Source organism: Tachypleus tridentatus, chromosome 4 (genome assembly GCF_004210375.1).
Source record: "Tachypleus tridentatus isolate NWPU-2018 chromosome 4, ASM421037v1, whole genome shotgun sequence".
Taxonomy (NCBI): Eukaryota; Metazoa; Arthropoda; class Merostomata; order Xiphosura; family Limulidae; genus Tachypleus; species Tachypleus tridentatus.
Genome location: NC_134828.1, coordinates 80,494,927 through 80,511,877, shown reverse-complemented (window position 1 = coordinate 80,511,877; position 16,951 = coordinate 80,494,927). Strand labels below are relative to the sequence as shown.

The window sequence follows — 16,951 nt, the reverse complement described above, 5'->3', positions numbered from 1 at the left end:
GGGTTCGCATCCCCATTGCGCCAAACATGCTCACCCTTTTCGGTCGTGGGGGCGTAATAATGTGACGGTCAATCCCACTATTTGTTGTAAAAAGAGTAGCCCAAGAGTTGGTGGTGAGTGGTGATGACAAGCTGCCTTCCCTCTAGTCTTACACTGCTAAATTAGGGACGGCTAGCACAGATAGCCCTCGAGTAGCTTTGTGCGAAATTTAAAAAACAAAAAAACAAAAAATTATTTTTATTTTATTCTTTCTTAATAATAATATAATATAATATAATATAATATAATATAATATAATATAATATAATATAATATAATATAATATAATATAATATAATATAATATAATATAATATAATATAATATAATATAATATAATATAATATAATGACCGAGTAAGATTACTTTAAAATTGTGGGCAGAGTTGTGAATGAAATTTCTGTAAGGAAACGTGCAGATGTATTGATTAATAGTCCTCAGCGAGTTTTCGAACATACTAAATTGTTCTAAGTTTTAACATAAGCGATTAAAGTTTCGATTAATTAATAGACACATTTTAGCATCTTAAGATAAAACTATCAATATTTTGCTTAACCGAAAATATGAACACCAGTTCTATAACACGTACCTTTCGCAAAGTAGTTGTTTATTAAGTTTTCTTTTTCTGCAAAACTAACAAAACACAGATGAAATATAAAATATTTATTTTTCTAACGATGCTACCTTGAAATAAATATATGTTGTTGAAGAACGTTGTTTTTACTTACAGCTATGGATGCAATTTCACGTCCGCTTGTACTTGACAGAGATTCAATTACTTCCATACCTATACGGTTTCCTTTATGGGATATCACATATGAAACATACCATCACGACGCTATTAAAGCTTTTGGTGTAAGTTAAGCAAAACAAATCATTCCATATTCATTACTTAAGTTAAGGTTTAAAAGTTACGTACTTATTATATCGTTTATTGAACAATATGACTGTTTGGAGTTATATAGGGTATTTGTTATGTAATTTCAAAGGTATTTTTGTAATGTATAGATGACAGACTTTGTTTCTTTTTAAACAATTTTTAAACAGTTGCTGAGTTTAGTACAAATATTGAGAAGTAGATAGTGTCATTATGTATTATCAGAAACATTGTTACGTATGCCATCGATTTCTACTTTGTCATCTTGAAACTACTTTGAAATTAATAGTAAACATAAGAAAGTAATGTTCTACTGTAATTTAATTTCATCTTTCGCGCCTGCGTGCCTTAGCTCGAAAGTGTGGCTAAAATAAAGTAACTTAATATTATTTTCTTTCCTTTTTTTTAGAATACTGGCACTCTAGTTTTGAGTGATTTGACTTTGGAAACAAGACCTTGCTTCAAAAGAAAACGAGGTATGTATCCATCTAATCTTATTTCGTTGTGTTTGTGTGTGTTTGTATGAAATGTCTGCTAGAAAAATTTCACAAAACGTTGCACATGGTAATCCTACTATAATTTGAGAGAACTCTGTTTATCTTCTGACTCCTAAGATAGAAAATAAAATGCTATTTAAATAACACTATGCAAAACAAGTTTTGTTCCTGGATAGGATGTGTTATTTCTTAATTGCTTATGTTGTAAAAGTACAGAAAATAGCCATTATTTTCTTCAAACTTTGTTTTTGTGACCTGGATAAGGAAATTTAAAAATTAACCTATTTTATATGTAAAAATGAGCAAATTTGCAAATTTTCATTTATATAAGGTCTGAAAAAAACAACATGTGAATCAAGATTTACATGTATTTATACTAAAGTTACACAAAAATGTTCAGAAGCGAGTAATTTTTCGAGTTTTGCGACTGTAATGCAAATCATTTTCACGTATCAGCCCCCAAATATACTCTACCATCATGTTTTCGTTATACGCTTCCAGGTCGCAAAAGCAAAGTTTGAAGAGGAAAATAGGTTTCTTCCATTTACTTTAGGCGTGAGCAATTGGGAAATAACACTTTCTGCCCAGGAACAAGAAAAAGTAAAAATTTTGTTGCATAGTGTAATCAAAGTGGACATGAATAATTTTATCCTTATATACTTTAAATCTCCATATTGTCACTGGAATCTTCCGGGGAAAAAACAACGAACAAAACACTTTTATAAGTTGTCATCGGACATTTACACCTGCTAGTGAAAGTTATTCTCGTCTTCATTCCATCTTAATCCCTGTTACCTAAGTTAGTCACTCCATTAATATGAAATATTAAACCATGATGTTTTGTAGTTTATATTTGGTTGTTCAATTTAAACAGATGCATCATTTTACAAAGTTCCAGTTCTATCATTAGTTTATATGATAACTGTTGTTCAGATTTTTATCGCCAACTGAAAGTTCAATCAATGAAATGAAGAGAATGAGCTTGTAGTGTCGGTAAGTCTACGGATTTACAACGGTAAAATCAGGCGTTTGATTTCCTTCGGTGGACACAGCAGATATTCTGATGAAACTTTGCTTCAAGAAAAACACGCTCAGCCAGTAATATGAAATAGCTATTGTTAATATTCAGATATTTTAAAATTGATCTTTTTCTTCAAACGGGCTATTCTTATGGCTGCCTATTTGTTTCATCACATTCCATACTACACTACTTAATTATCAATAAATATTTGTCAGATGGATCAGCAAAATTACCATCACAGGCTGATAAACCCACCAAAATGTTCCAGGAATCCATATAATCAAATTCAGGGAATAGCCATGTGAAGTAACCTATAATCGAAATCAAATTGTTCACTGTAGTGTTTTTTATTTTTTTGATTTCTTAGGCAGTCTGGATACGTTTCTTTCGTTGAAAGCTTCACCTGAATTAACATACCAACATTACCCATTTTTCTTAATACTGCAATTTTTTTCAAGCTCGCATTTCTATACAAATATTTCCTTATGATGACCCATGGATAATTTTAATCAAAATAAATGTCATTTTAGTATGTTGGATGGATTAGTACTAATGTCTAGTAAATAAGCTAATAGTATTGATTTTAAAATTCTTTGTAAAGTACTTAAGGTTCCTTACAATGCACTCTTGATATTCATGAATCACTCACTGTTCAAACTAGTATCCTAAAAAAAAATCACACAACTATTTTGTGTAATACTCTTGGAACTGCAAAGAGAGAGGTGAATATTTAAGTCAGCTTTGCCACATTTGCTAATGGAACAGTCTCCATGTGAGAGACATATAGGTAGGTGAGTTAAGACTAGTTGAAAAGTTTTCCTAGCATGCTGTTGGAACTCGTCAATAAACATTAGTTAAAGATTTCTGCTTGGATGATTTTAGCAGCTTTAGCCAGAACATTGGCATTTATTAAAATCTCATTTATTGAAAACATCTTTTAACCTCTTACTTGTCCCATCTTTTAATGTGTTTCTCCCATTTTATGTGTGGTAAATTGTATTTCCGACTAGCCTCATTGACGATCTTGTTAACGTACAGTTATTGTAGACGATTCACATATAGAGTATGCAGGTCTAACAACTTAGAAAAGAACACACGACAATCCGCTGATTTCGCATATAAATAATATTTTACGAGTTTTATCTATTTATCATATCCTTTATACACAGTTTTTGCACATCTAACATCTATTTGATAATTTTTGCAGAATTTGTGTTCAATCGTTGTCTATTTTTATTATGCAACAGATCCAATATATTACTTCCGAGATCCCCCGAGCTCACTGAGTGGACAAGGTAATATACATTCACCTTTTCGAAGTAGTCTTACAACATCAATGTTTATGTCAACAAAAAGGACACATAAGCCTTTAAAAAGGCCTGAAGGCGCTCTGGCATCGGTAGACATTCGAACTTATTTTCCAGAAACATGGCTTTGGGAATTACAAGCTATTGGGTAAGATTCTCACCTTCCATTTGGTGTTTACATTATCTTAAGATGTAATATCAGAAGTGTGTCTTAAAAAAAGGGTGTGTTTCAAAAGTTTTAATAAAATATATATAAAATTTCGATACAACACTCCGCATTGTCTAATTTTTATATTGTTAATTTTTTTAATTAAGCTATTGAAACTTATTTTCATACTTAAAAGCTGAAACAAATACACTCAAAGACTTGTGGGAGAATTAACTAATTGATAGTTTAAAATATTTAGTATTTGGTTGGCTGTACATTTCTTACTTAACTGTCATAATAAGTGTTAGTCGTTAAGTGTTATTGAGAACACAATAAATTAGCTTAGCAATTAAGAGTAAAAAGCAGTAAAATAATAAGAGTTTGTAGTTTGTGTGCTAAACGTTTCAAAATAATTTCTTTTTTATTCTCAGAAACTTAGTTTTTTCAAATTTTTGTACTAATGTTTGATTTGTAACGTTTCAAATAACAATAAAAAACAGGTGTCATGAAACTATATTGAAACAAATGTTGTCTAGCAAAGCTGTAAATGTTAAGAGGAGTAAAGAATTTCTTATTAAGTATGTAAGAAGTATCATTTAAAGCCATATTCTTAAGCGACTGTTTTATGTATTGAGAAAAGGTTTAACTTACGCGGTATTCGTAAGTTACAGCAATAACTGTACATAATAAACAACTCATTTCTCACAAGGGATTCGAGTATTTATTTGGATGACGCTGTTTCAATAAATGAAAATCAAATGAACAATATCAAATATCTTAGTTATTTTTAATGCACTCGATAACTTAGAAGCCAAGTGTCACAAATTCCTTTGAACTTTCAATCACCTCCAGTACTACAAACTTCTAGCTTTCTAAGCATTAAATCTACTAACATTAGCTAGAACATTTGAAAGCGAGTGAATTTTAACGTGCGAAATAGTACATATATAATAAGTAAAACTACAAGCTACAAAAATTTTAAAACAAAACGCTGCATTCTAATCTATAAACATGTAAGAAAAGTATATTTTATTACTGTATTCATTATTGAGAGGTCCAGCATGGCCAGGTGGTTAAGGCATTCGACTCGTAATCTGAAGGTCGCGGGTTCGAATCCCCGTCACACCAAACATGCTCTCCCTTTCAACCGTGAATAATGTGACGGTCTATGAATTAATGACGCTAAAATCAAGGGTTTGATTCCCCTCGGTGAACTCAGCATATAAGCTCAATGTGGCTTCGGTATAAGAAAAACACACACACTTGTCAGTATACTTCTGACTTTACTTTTGATGTAGCCTTAAGGCAAGCTTTCCCATTCCTCTCTCAATGCTTGTCACAGCTCCATAACATTAATAATGAGATTTCCAGTTGATTCCACGCGTGTTTAATTGAATTTAAGTCCAATGATTCGGCTAGTTTGTCCATTACTTTGATGCTTTGCTGTTCTAGGTAATTCATGGATAACCCGGTGCTATAAGATTTGATATTAACTTCACCAATGTGACATTGCCTGGAATGGCACCTTAAAGTCTCACAACACAGTGTAGAATGTCATCTTGATACTATCATGGAGTTAAGGAACTTCCGTCAATAAAAACTTAGTCTGAGCAACCCTCCAAGCAGATCCCCATTTAGACCATAACAGAACCTCCACCATAATGATCAAATTATACAGCAATGCAAGTCACATAACGTCAAACCTGGTATTGCTTAACACGTAAATTGTTGTCACAAGTAGAAACATAAAAAAAGCTATCATTTCTAGAGTATATTTATATGCAAAAACGGCTCGTTTGGGTTGAGAAAATATTTTACGTAGAAGAGCGAACAACGTTTCGACCTTCTTCGGTCATCGTCAGGTTCACAAAGAAAGAGGTAACGGACCGGAAGCTGACTACATGTTTGAAAGGGGTTGTGTAACTGAGTGTCGGAATGTAGAGGGCGGCAAATATACGGCATTCCCAAACCTCATAAACCAGATTGTCCAATATGACCAATAATGTCCACATATGAATCGTTTAATTACAATCTTGGTAAATACAATGCATGGGCATTCTCCAAATATGTAACATCAGCCAGCTCATTCATCAAAAACTCTTAATTTCAAGTCTAATCTAAATCAACTTAATCATAAAGCCTTAATGGCCAGTTTCGATGTTATATCCCTCTTTACAGAAGTTCCAACCACTGAAGCCTGCAAGATAGCCTTAGAACTCTATATCCGAGACCCTAACCCAACTATAGAAATTCTCAGTAACCAGTTAGCAACCCTCATAGAATTCACCACGATAAAGACAAACTTCATGTTCAACAACCAAAACTATATACAAACAAATGGCCTAAGCATGGGCAACCCAGAATCACCAGTCCTAGCCAATATTTTTATGACACAAGTTGAAACACAAGCAATTAACACAGCATTACATCCACCACTATACTGGTACAGATATATAGATGACACGGTTGCGGAATTCAAATCTACAGAACACATACTTAATTTTTTCAATCATATTAACTCTATACATCCCAACATTAACTTCACATGTGAACAGGAAGAAAGCAATCAAATATCATTTCTTAACCTCAAAATTACAAGAACCGACACACAATTCAAAACAGAAATCCACCGAAAAATCACCCATACTTGGGACTCAGCACATGAAACAAAACAAAAACTCAACATACTAAGAAACCAAATAAACACAGCCATAAATCTATGCTCACCAGATAAAATTAACGATGAATTAGACAAAATAAAACAATACTTCATCAACATCAATAAGTTTCCTCCACAAACCGTAGAAAACATTATACGCACACACCTAGACAGAAAGCAAAATCAACCAACTAAAGTAAATATATCTCACGAATCAAAAAAATCACGAAACCATATACTGCTGTATACCATATATTCCTGACATCAGCAAACAAATAACCAACATTTGGCAAAAATTAGTAACAAAATATGACATTCTAGTTAATACCAAATTTATTCAAAAACCAGGCACAAAACTAAGGTCTATACTATGTAAAAACTACACTGACAAACACCACACCAACATTATTTTTAAAATACAATGTGATAACTGCCACGACTTCTATATTGGAGAAACAAGTAGAAAAACGGAAACCAGATTCAAAGAACATAAAAAGTCACCTTCACACGTTTTCGAACACTGCAAGTCAAATAAACACAACATAACCATAGAAAACACTCAAATACTAAATAAAGAAACAAACGCAAAATTAAAGAAGCTTTACTTATACAATAACTTAAACCCAAAATAAACCAATATAAAGGAACGCCTTTATACCTATATTAATATAATAAAATAAATAAAATTATATATTCAAACATCTAATACCGCCCTCTACATTCCGACACTCAGTTACACAACCCCTTTCAAACATGTGATCAGCTTCCGGTCAGTTACCTCTTTCTTTGTGAACCCGACGATGACCGAAGAAGGTCGAAACGTTGTTCGCTCTTCTATGTAAAATATTTTCTCAACCCAAACGAGCCGTTTTTGCATATAAATTTCTCAACAAGTGGGTTTCTCGACATCACTGATTACACTGGGGAACACTCATTTTGTTGCATTTAAAAAAAGACCTTTCTAAAGTCAATTTGCGTGTGTTGATTTCAAATCTGAAGTCGGTTTTTGTCTGCAAGCTACAGATTTTATGCAATTTGACATTTTTATTTATTTTTTTAATGTTTCGTTATTATAGGAATAGCTTATCAATTTGTTTGTGTATTTTATTCAGGTAGAAATTTGCGTTTGTAACTTTTGCGTTTGTACACTTCATCTGGACAATCTCGTTTAATGCTCCAGCAGCAGTCAGCCATCATAATTTTGTCCCAGCTCCCTTGGTAGCGTTCTTCCATGACCTTTAGGTCTTGGTGGAATCGTTCTCCTTGTTCGTCACTCACAGCCCCCAGGTTGTCAGGGAACTTATCAAGGTGGCTGTTCAAAAAAGGGACGTGAAAATCCTTATACATGGTTTACGCAAGTTCACATTTGTACAATTTCATTAACCTCAAATTGCATACAAACTAGAGCTTGTAGAGAAAAACTAATTTCAGATTTGAAATCAGCGCCTAAAACTCCTTCAGAATCAGTTAAAATATCCAATGCAACTCAAAGTTACTGAAAAAGTGTTCCCCAGTGTAATTATTTCTAGAGTATAGTTTTCCAATGATGAAGCTGCCATTTATTGTGTGAATGAGCAAAGTTAAATCTGGCAGCACAATGCTCTATGTTCAAAAGTGGGTCAAAAATGGGTCTTTTGGCTCTTAATCTACATTCGTGAATTATTTTACGAACAATTTACACTGATACATGGGTGTCACTTTTACGAAGAAGGTCAATTTGTAGGTTTCTGTAATGTTAAGTTCAGCCGATAATGGTCGTGTTCATAACCTGTGCCACGTGTATATCCTGACTTGCTGATTTGGTAACAGCTGCAATGTCTTGCCACTACACTGAGAGCTACATCTTGTATCAATTGTACAGATCATGCAGTCTCAATCTCATCCAAGTAACGTTTAACACAGCCTTTAAATAAGAGAGCAGTGAAAAAACTACAAATCATAACAAAGAATTTCATGAACCACCTTAAATTCTACCATAAATGTAAAGGAAAACCACAATTGCGAATCTCATATAGGGATTTATCTATAATTGGAAGATGAACAATGTTCACCATCACACGCTATTTGTGTGCGTTTGTTTTTTTGTTTGAATTTCACACAAAGAATCACAAGGGCTATCTGCACTGACCTTTTCTAATTTAGCAGTGAAAGGCTAAAGGGAAGATAGATAGTCAATATAGTCATATCTAACAAATAATGGAATTTGCCGTAACATAATAACGCTCCCGCTGCTGAAATGGCGAGCATGTTTGGTGGAACAGGAATTCGAACTCACGACCTTCAGATTACAAGTCGAGCGTCCTAAGCGCTTGGTTTCGTGTTTATATTACTAACATTCTTTTCATACTGATCATTACGAAATTTAACTTGCATTGATCGGTCACATTTTTTCTCCATTTATTTGAGGAGAATATATTTTGTTCTCTTAAGCTCAAGAAGCATTCAATTTAAGAAAGTGACCTTTCAAGTAAGGACCGGCATGGCCAAGCGTGTTAAAGCGTGTGACTCGTAATCTGAGGGTCGCGGGTTCGCATCCCCGTCGCGCCAAACATGCTCGCCCTTTCAGCCGTGGGGGCGTTATAATGTTACGATCAATCCCACTATTCGCTGATAGAGTAGCCCAAGAGTTGGCGGTGGGTGGTGATGACTAGCTGCCTTCCGTCGAGTCTTACACTGATAAATTAGGGACGGCTAGTACAGATAGCCCTCGAGTAGCTTTGTGCGAAATTCAAACAAACTGTTCAAGCAATTAAAACCTGATTCTCTAATACTATATGTTTTTACCTCATTTTTCTTTTAAAATAAAAATAAAAGAATTGAATATCCTATATCGAAATTTCTCAGTCTGTTAGGTGAAATAAATCATTTATGTTTTCTATTTATCAACATATTCCAATTAATGACCCAAGTGTAATACAATCCAGAAATGAAAATATGCTTGCTTCTGTTAAAGTGGAAAATACATGTTATATTAAAAATTTACATATGTGATTTGTATAAGGAGATAAGTTCCATAAACATCATGAATGATGAACAGTAACGACAGAAAGTATTCGTACCCCTGCGTCCCGAGTAATTTTTTGCTCATAACTTAAAAAGTATCACGAGTAGGCTAAAAGAAGTAGAGTATATTATAAATAAAACACATCTACATAAATGTTTGTGTAAATTAAGTAACAAATTAACTGTTTATTAACAAATCAAAAATAGGAGGAGTAGAAAGTGTTCGTACAGTTCAGAACGTCTGAAAAAACTAATATTCCCATAACAATTCTGTTTAATTTGGCGAATAAACTACATTATACCATTCCAGAACTAGGCACTGGGTTCATAACTATTGGAATTTAGCCGGCAAAAAATGCATTTCCAGCAATTTAGCGCCGTCTCCGTCATTATCTGCCTGTTCATATGGAAGCACAATTGAGATATGCAAGAAAGCGTGTAGATAAACCTTTTACCTATTGGAAGAATATTCTTTGGTCAGACGATACTAAAATCGAACTTTTCGGCCACAATGATGTTCGGTATATTATCAGTAAGAAGTGGTAACGAAATCTTCCAAAGAACACCGTCTCTACAGTTAAACACGACAATGAATCTAAGCACACATCGAAATATGTGCAATCCTGGTTGCAGAGGAATCATATAAACGTTCTGGAGTGGCCATCGCAGTCACCCGATCTCAACCCAATTGAAAACGTTTGGCATGAGTTGAAAACCAGGGTTCATCGGTGTCATCCGAAAAACGTGCAAGAGTTGGAGGCCTTCTGTAAAGAAGAATGGAAGAAAATACCAGTCGAGTACTGTCAAACGATCATGGAGAGCTATGAGGAGAGATTGCGCCAAGTAATTCACCTGAAAGGTTACACAACTGGCTATTAAAGTAGACGCACAAACACTTTCTGCCCCTCCTATGTTTGGTTATTTGTTTATAAACAGTTTATTTGTCGTTTAATTTACATAAAAAAATTATGTAGATGTGTGTTAGTATAATATTTATAATATACTCTATTTTCATTATCCTAATCCTGATATTTTTTAAGTTATGAGGAAAAACTACTCACGACGCAGGAGTACAAATACTTTCTGTCGTAATTACTGTATTAGAACAGCAAACAATATTGTCAAACAGGTGTAGAAAGATGTGTAACTTTTTACAAGTTTCTTTTAATGTATGTCATAACATAACCTTATCAAAGCACATTGGTGAATTATGGTTAATATTGGTGTTAACCCTTAAACGGTGGCCACCATCATTTAATCAATTGATGACGCTATCTACAGCATTCTTGCTGTTAAGGGGTTAATACGTCAAGGTCGTATGAAGTTATTGCCAGTTCTTATGACGAGAATGAGAAGAACACATTCATTCTTGAGTATCCAGAATAACAGTGACTAAGAGACAAATAAAACATGGTCACTTCAGGCGGTAGTTTTTAATTCTACCAGTAGTCTTTCCAGGAATAACGATTCTTGTACTGTATTTGAAATCCTGTACACTGGGGATACACTACTAAGTTTAGCAGTTTGACGACCTATAACTTATGGCACGCGATGAAGAATGGCTATATATTAAATAAAGGGAAATTGTCTGAACAAAGCGTTTATTACTCCAAAATCACACGTTTTTATATAAAACAGATATGTGTATGTGTTCTGACAAACAAATTCCCTAAACAACTGTTATAGACCAGAAAAATAACTCTTACATTTTTGTTTGATCAAACGCTATCATATATATTACTATTTGGGCATTTATTTACTCAGTAACTACTCCATGAAGACAAAAAACAACATACCAATAGAACAGTTTGCAAATAGTTTGTTCAATTTGTTTTGTTCCAATTGTTTCTTGTATCTTAATAATACGATACTGTAAGGATAACTGGAGTCTAGGAACAGCCATGATTAGATTATGATTTACTGTGAAAAAACACATCAGTAGCTTATGTACAGATCTTGTAATTGGATATCGAAATGCAATCTGGACCAGATTTCAATTGTGATATCTAAAAAAACTGAAGTTGAAATATCTTGTAAGAATCAGTATGATATATTTAAAAAATATATAATTATTTTGCAAACCTAAGAACACTAATCAATAGATGTTATTAACTGTTTAGTTTGTATTTTTCTGTTTTTCTAGAGAGAATGGAGAAACGATTTTGAAGCGTCGCCTTCCTCACACAATAACAGAATGGATTGGTAATGCTGTTTGCATTGACCAAGACAGGGGATTAGGGGTCAGCAACACAACCAGTGTTGTTGGTTTTCAACCATTTTTCCTTTCCTTCACCATACCTTACTCCATTATTCGAGGGGAGGTAGCCCAATTGGCTGTTACCATTTTTAACTACTTATCAGAATGTATGCCTGTGAGTACATTATATCTGCATGAATAACTGACAATTGTGTTTATATTTAAAATCAGTTGAATTTTATAAATTGCAGCAAATTTCATTAATGCCACAAAAATATTGTCATTTTAATCTAAGCAAGTAATTAACAAATGCATTTTTATTATCAACACGTGAGATATCAGTGAAAAGTAGTTCTTTATCCTGTTTACCACTGTAAACCGTATCCAAAACATATCATTGCTTACACATGTATATTATCCAATACATGGTGTTGTGAGAAAGTTAAAGATCAATAATTTATAAGTATGGTGTGTTAAGGCGTTCGACTCGTAATCCGAGGGTCCTGGGTTCGAATCCCCGTCGCACCAAACATGCTCGCCCTTTCAGCCGTGGGGGCGTTATAAAGTAACAGTCAATCCCACTATTCGTTGGTAAAAGTGTAGCCCAAGAGTTAGCGGTGGGTGGTGATGACTAGCTGCCTTCCCTCTAGTCTTACACTGCTAAATTAGGGACGGCTCTAGCAGATAGCCCTCGAGTAACTTTGCGCGAAATTCAAAAACAAACAAACATTATAAGTATGGTTGTTTTAGCCTAAAGCTAAACAATGAGCTGCATGTGCTTTGTCTGTTGTGAGGAATCAAAATCCTGATTTCAGCACAGTGAGTGCATGACATCTCGGTCTCAGGGCAGTATATATATAAAATAAATAATTTATCTCGATACCCGTGGTGGGCAGAGCACCGATAGCTCATTTTGTATCTTTATACTTAACTTCAAAAATACAAACTATTTTTTCATTACTGCTGTATAACGATTGTTATTTAGAAAGTTATGAATCTACAAGGTTAAAATCTCGCATTTAATCACCTCGTGGCGAACAGAGCGCGTATAGCAGAGCAGCTTTGCGCTAAAAGAAACCAGAAAACAAACTTTATTACTAGCGTCTGTCATACATTAACAGTAAACTGACGGATCTTTACTCGTGTGAAAAACTTTGTTTCTTGCATAATATATTTTGTCCAGAATAATGATGAAAAACATTGCAGCGTAGGCAAAAACTGTTTCTATCCGTATTTAAATCCTAAAACCAGCCACGTGGCACTTATTAACAGCTTGTAAATATAATATTATATATGTAATTAACAGAAATAGCTGAAACATGGAATTCTTAGAGTAACTACGTTCAAAGATACCTATATGATGCAATATACAAGATTACAAAATTCACATAAAATATAATAATGACAAACTTAGGAATTACTAATGGACATGTTATCGCCAACAAAATTAAATAAAATGTTTTGTCTGTGGTTTTTCTCTGATTTCTCTTTACGTTGTTATGTATCAAATAATTCTCACCATCATAGTCGGCAAACCAGAGTTGGCACTGGTGTTACGTACCCCAATTTATTTTCTACAGAAACAAACAAACAGAGATATAACCTTTTGAATTGGAAGAGAGACTTGTGTATTATTATCTTAAGGTGCTGTGCCCCAAAATTAATGTGTTCCACTGCCTTTGCCCAATATTTCCCTTTCCGTAAAGCTGTTTAGGTTTACACCATAGATTTCATACTGTCAGCTGTATGATATGTTAAACGTATATTTTACACCATAATCAGCTTTGTGTCCTCAGATTATTAATTCTTATGACATTTCGGTGCCAAAATTTTACATAACATAAATCATAATTTTTCACAGCTATGTTTATTTTGTTTTCATTTAGATATACCACAAACCAATCAGTTGATTAATGAAGAAACATAAAAAAATGTTCTAATTCTAAAGAAAGTTTACCTCATGCTGGTTTTACAGTTTGGCAGAACATTTCTACTTGATTCTTACTTTTACAGGACATAACTTATTTTTATGTTCCTGAGATATACGTATGTTAATCCACCAGCAAAATATATAATATTATCATGTGTTGATATTTTTGTCACCTTTAAGAAACAGATGGCATTATGATTTTGTTCCTGATGTTCAACGATGACAGATGAAAGATGTTTCTTATTTAAATTCACAGTGAAGAGGTTGAGGAATCATTTGTTTGGATGGAATGGTTGCTATTGAATTTAAACTTTTGCAAAATAGGAAATTTCATATCTTTTTTTTTTTAGTTAACTTAAATTCTTCTATCGCGTTGACAAACTTTTGGAGGATATAAAAAAGCTTAAGTATTATAAACTTTTAAAAGCTACAAAGAATTATAAAAAGTTTTAATGAGTAAAGCTATTTTGGTATATTTTATTTAAATATGAACGTAAATTTAAATGTTTAGATGTTAGGTAACATACACGCTAGTTACTTTAGTTGTTGTACTTTAACCTGCAAGAAATCAGTTGTATTCTGTAATTGTAATTGACCACGGTTTTAACGTAACTGGAGAGATTAAGCGTTTACACAATGCTTTGTGAATACGAGGATATTCCGTTGATTAATAACAAATGATTTAGAACATTTGGATTGAGATAAATATTTTATTTACATACATAGATGGTTGATAGAGATTTACCTATAAGACACCACGTATTAATTCTTGTGATTTTCTAAAGGTTAGAATATCTCTGGGTGATAGCCAAGATTTTACAATTATTGGCGCCTCTGCAGAGAAAGAATTCTGCGTCTGTGGAAAAGATAGTTACACATATCGTTTCAAAATTCGAGCAAAATATCTGGGACTTGTCAAGCTCACTGTACGAGCACAGAATACTGATAGTGACGACCTATGTGAGAACAAAATTACAACACCAATCAAAACTACAGATGCCATAACACGCCAATTACTGGTCGAGGTAATTTTTATACTAAGATTTTCTATTTATACAAAAAACTATTTTCAACATTACCTAACTCTGATAATAAAATCTTGCTACAATATTACAACAACAAATGTTAGTTTATATGGGAATTGAAAATCTTTTTGTTTTATACATGATTTGATTTTTTGTACAAATCTTTTTTGTCGGTGCTGAAAGTATTCACCATTTTTAGTTTCATAATTAAAAATATGTGAATGAATAAAAAATATAGTGCTAGAATGTTTATTAGAGATTAACGGTACTAAATAGCTTTGTTTTTTTTAAGTGTACTGTTGTTCTAATGTTAGGAAAATAATTTATTTTCAAGAAAAGCTTTATTTAGAAGATCCGTATTGAGTTACTTCGATTTTTTTATCGTAAATTTGTCTTAAACAAAATCAATATTGTTTTTATAAGTTCTACCTGATTCGAAACTTTACCTCTATCGCTAGTCCTAAAATTTATGGTTTACACTGTCTTTGTTCCATATGTTGGATGATACTCTCAGTGTTTTCCGAACAACAAATCTTTCCCAAAGCACTCGGCTAATTGGATTCTTGAATTATAACTTTTATGTATGTCTCTATAATTATAATATGTTTATCTTTAAGAATAATATTTTAGCACGTTTAATAATATTCGTATTTTTTTATATTTGAAACAGAATAACCCTTTTTCTTACAGGCAGAAGGTTTTCCCAAAGAAGAAACCAAAACAAAGTATGCTTGTCTGAAAGGTACATAACAATAGGGTTTCTGTGGTAAATACGGACAGAAATATCTTACACCAAATAACTCGTAATAAACATTGAATTAACCAATTTCATGGATATTGTAATAACGCATATTCTGATAGTTTATCGTACAGGCAAAAAATAATTACCTGTTTACTTAATGATAAATGTTCTTTCACATTTCATGCAGTATATAGCTGGAGTATCCAGAGCTGATGTTAAAAACCATTTACCCTATTTAATAAATATTTGAAAAGAAAGAAAATTATAATTATTTCTTTTATCTTTACACGCGATAGAGTCTCAAAGTCAACAGTATATGGAAAACTTTGAATTAAAACCGCCAAGCAACGTCGTACATGAATCAGCACGTGCCTATGTTTCTGTATCTGGTGAGTTGATTTACAATATTTCTATCTTCTTTAAGAAACCTCTTCTATTGCATACATAATCCGACATCACTCACAACGTCAGCTTTGTTACTTGAAATGTCTGTCGGGTTAGTATGCATAGTGTATACAGATTCTAAGACGTCGTCACATTTTCTTAATATAAAATAGTAATAGCACTTGTAAAATAGTTTTTATACTTATTATTGCTTAGAATAATCCTATTATACAGTGATGTTTTTTTTATTTGATTTAATGAATTTTCAATGTTCAATATATTTTACTTCATAAAAAAATCACATTTCAGTATCTAAGAAACAAAAACACTCGGTTGGGAAAAACATTATTCTGATTGGATAAAGTGAATGAAAAACATATACACATTAATAATAATAATATTATTATTAATGATTATTAATGAGCGCATCTTTAACACGTCAACATTTTATTAATTTTCTACCTTACATTTTATGAAAAAGTACCACGCTGGTACAGCAGTAAGTTTACGGATTTACCATCCTAAAATCAGGGGTACGATTCCTCTCGGTGGACTCAGCAGATAGCCCGATGTGGCTTTGCTGTAAGAAACACACACACACACACTCTCTCTCGTTCTTTCTCTCTCTCCCCGAGGGCCTCGGGTTCGAACCCCGCTTGCACCAAACATGCTTGCCCTTTCAGCTGTGGGGACGTTATAATGGAACGGTCAATCCCATTATTCATTGGTAAAAGAGTAGCCTAAGAGTGGGTAGTGATGTCTAGCTGCCTACCCCTAATCTTATATTGCTAAATTAGTGACGGTTAGCGAAGTTAGCTCTCGAGTAGCTTTGCGCAAAATTAAAAACAAACACATAATCTTATGAAGAAAAACAGCATCATTAAATTTATGTGTATTCTGCAAATAAACAGCCGTTTTATGTTTTGAACTTTTTACCAAACCTGCTATTTTCTAACCATACATTATTTTAAATAAAGAATAATTCTTGCTTCACTTTCTTGCATAAGTCTAATTTTATACGTCGATAAATCTAAAACATTTAAATATTATTTTCATTCAGTTTTAACGAGCTTGAAGCTTAAGCTAACTAATGTTTGTTTATTGAAGTCACTAACAAGTTCAA

The 16,951-nt window shown here is 33.0% G+C and overlaps 1 protein-coding gene across 1 annotated transcript in view; it reads left to right on the top strand.

The window, feature by feature from the left end:
- The window catches only part of LOC143249528 (pregnancy zone protein-like), a 59,584-nt gene that overhangs the window by 27,429 nt on the left and 15,204 nt on the right, over positions 1-16,951 (top strand). The window contains exons 16-22 of the mRNA XM_076499534.1: positions 769-893; positions 1,325-1,391; positions 3,681-3,888; positions 11,694-11,922; positions 14,463-14,702; positions 15,393-15,444; positions 15,741-15,833. Coding sequence (XP_076355649.1) covers positions 769-893; positions 1,325-1,391; positions 3,681-3,888; positions 11,694-11,922; positions 14,463-14,702; positions 15,393-15,444; positions 15,741-15,833 — 1,014 coding nt within the window. The remainder of the gene's footprint in view (positions 1-768; positions 894-1,324; positions 1,392-3,680; positions 3,889-11,693; positions 11,923-14,462; positions 14,703-15,392; positions 15,445-15,740; positions 15,834-16,951) is intronic.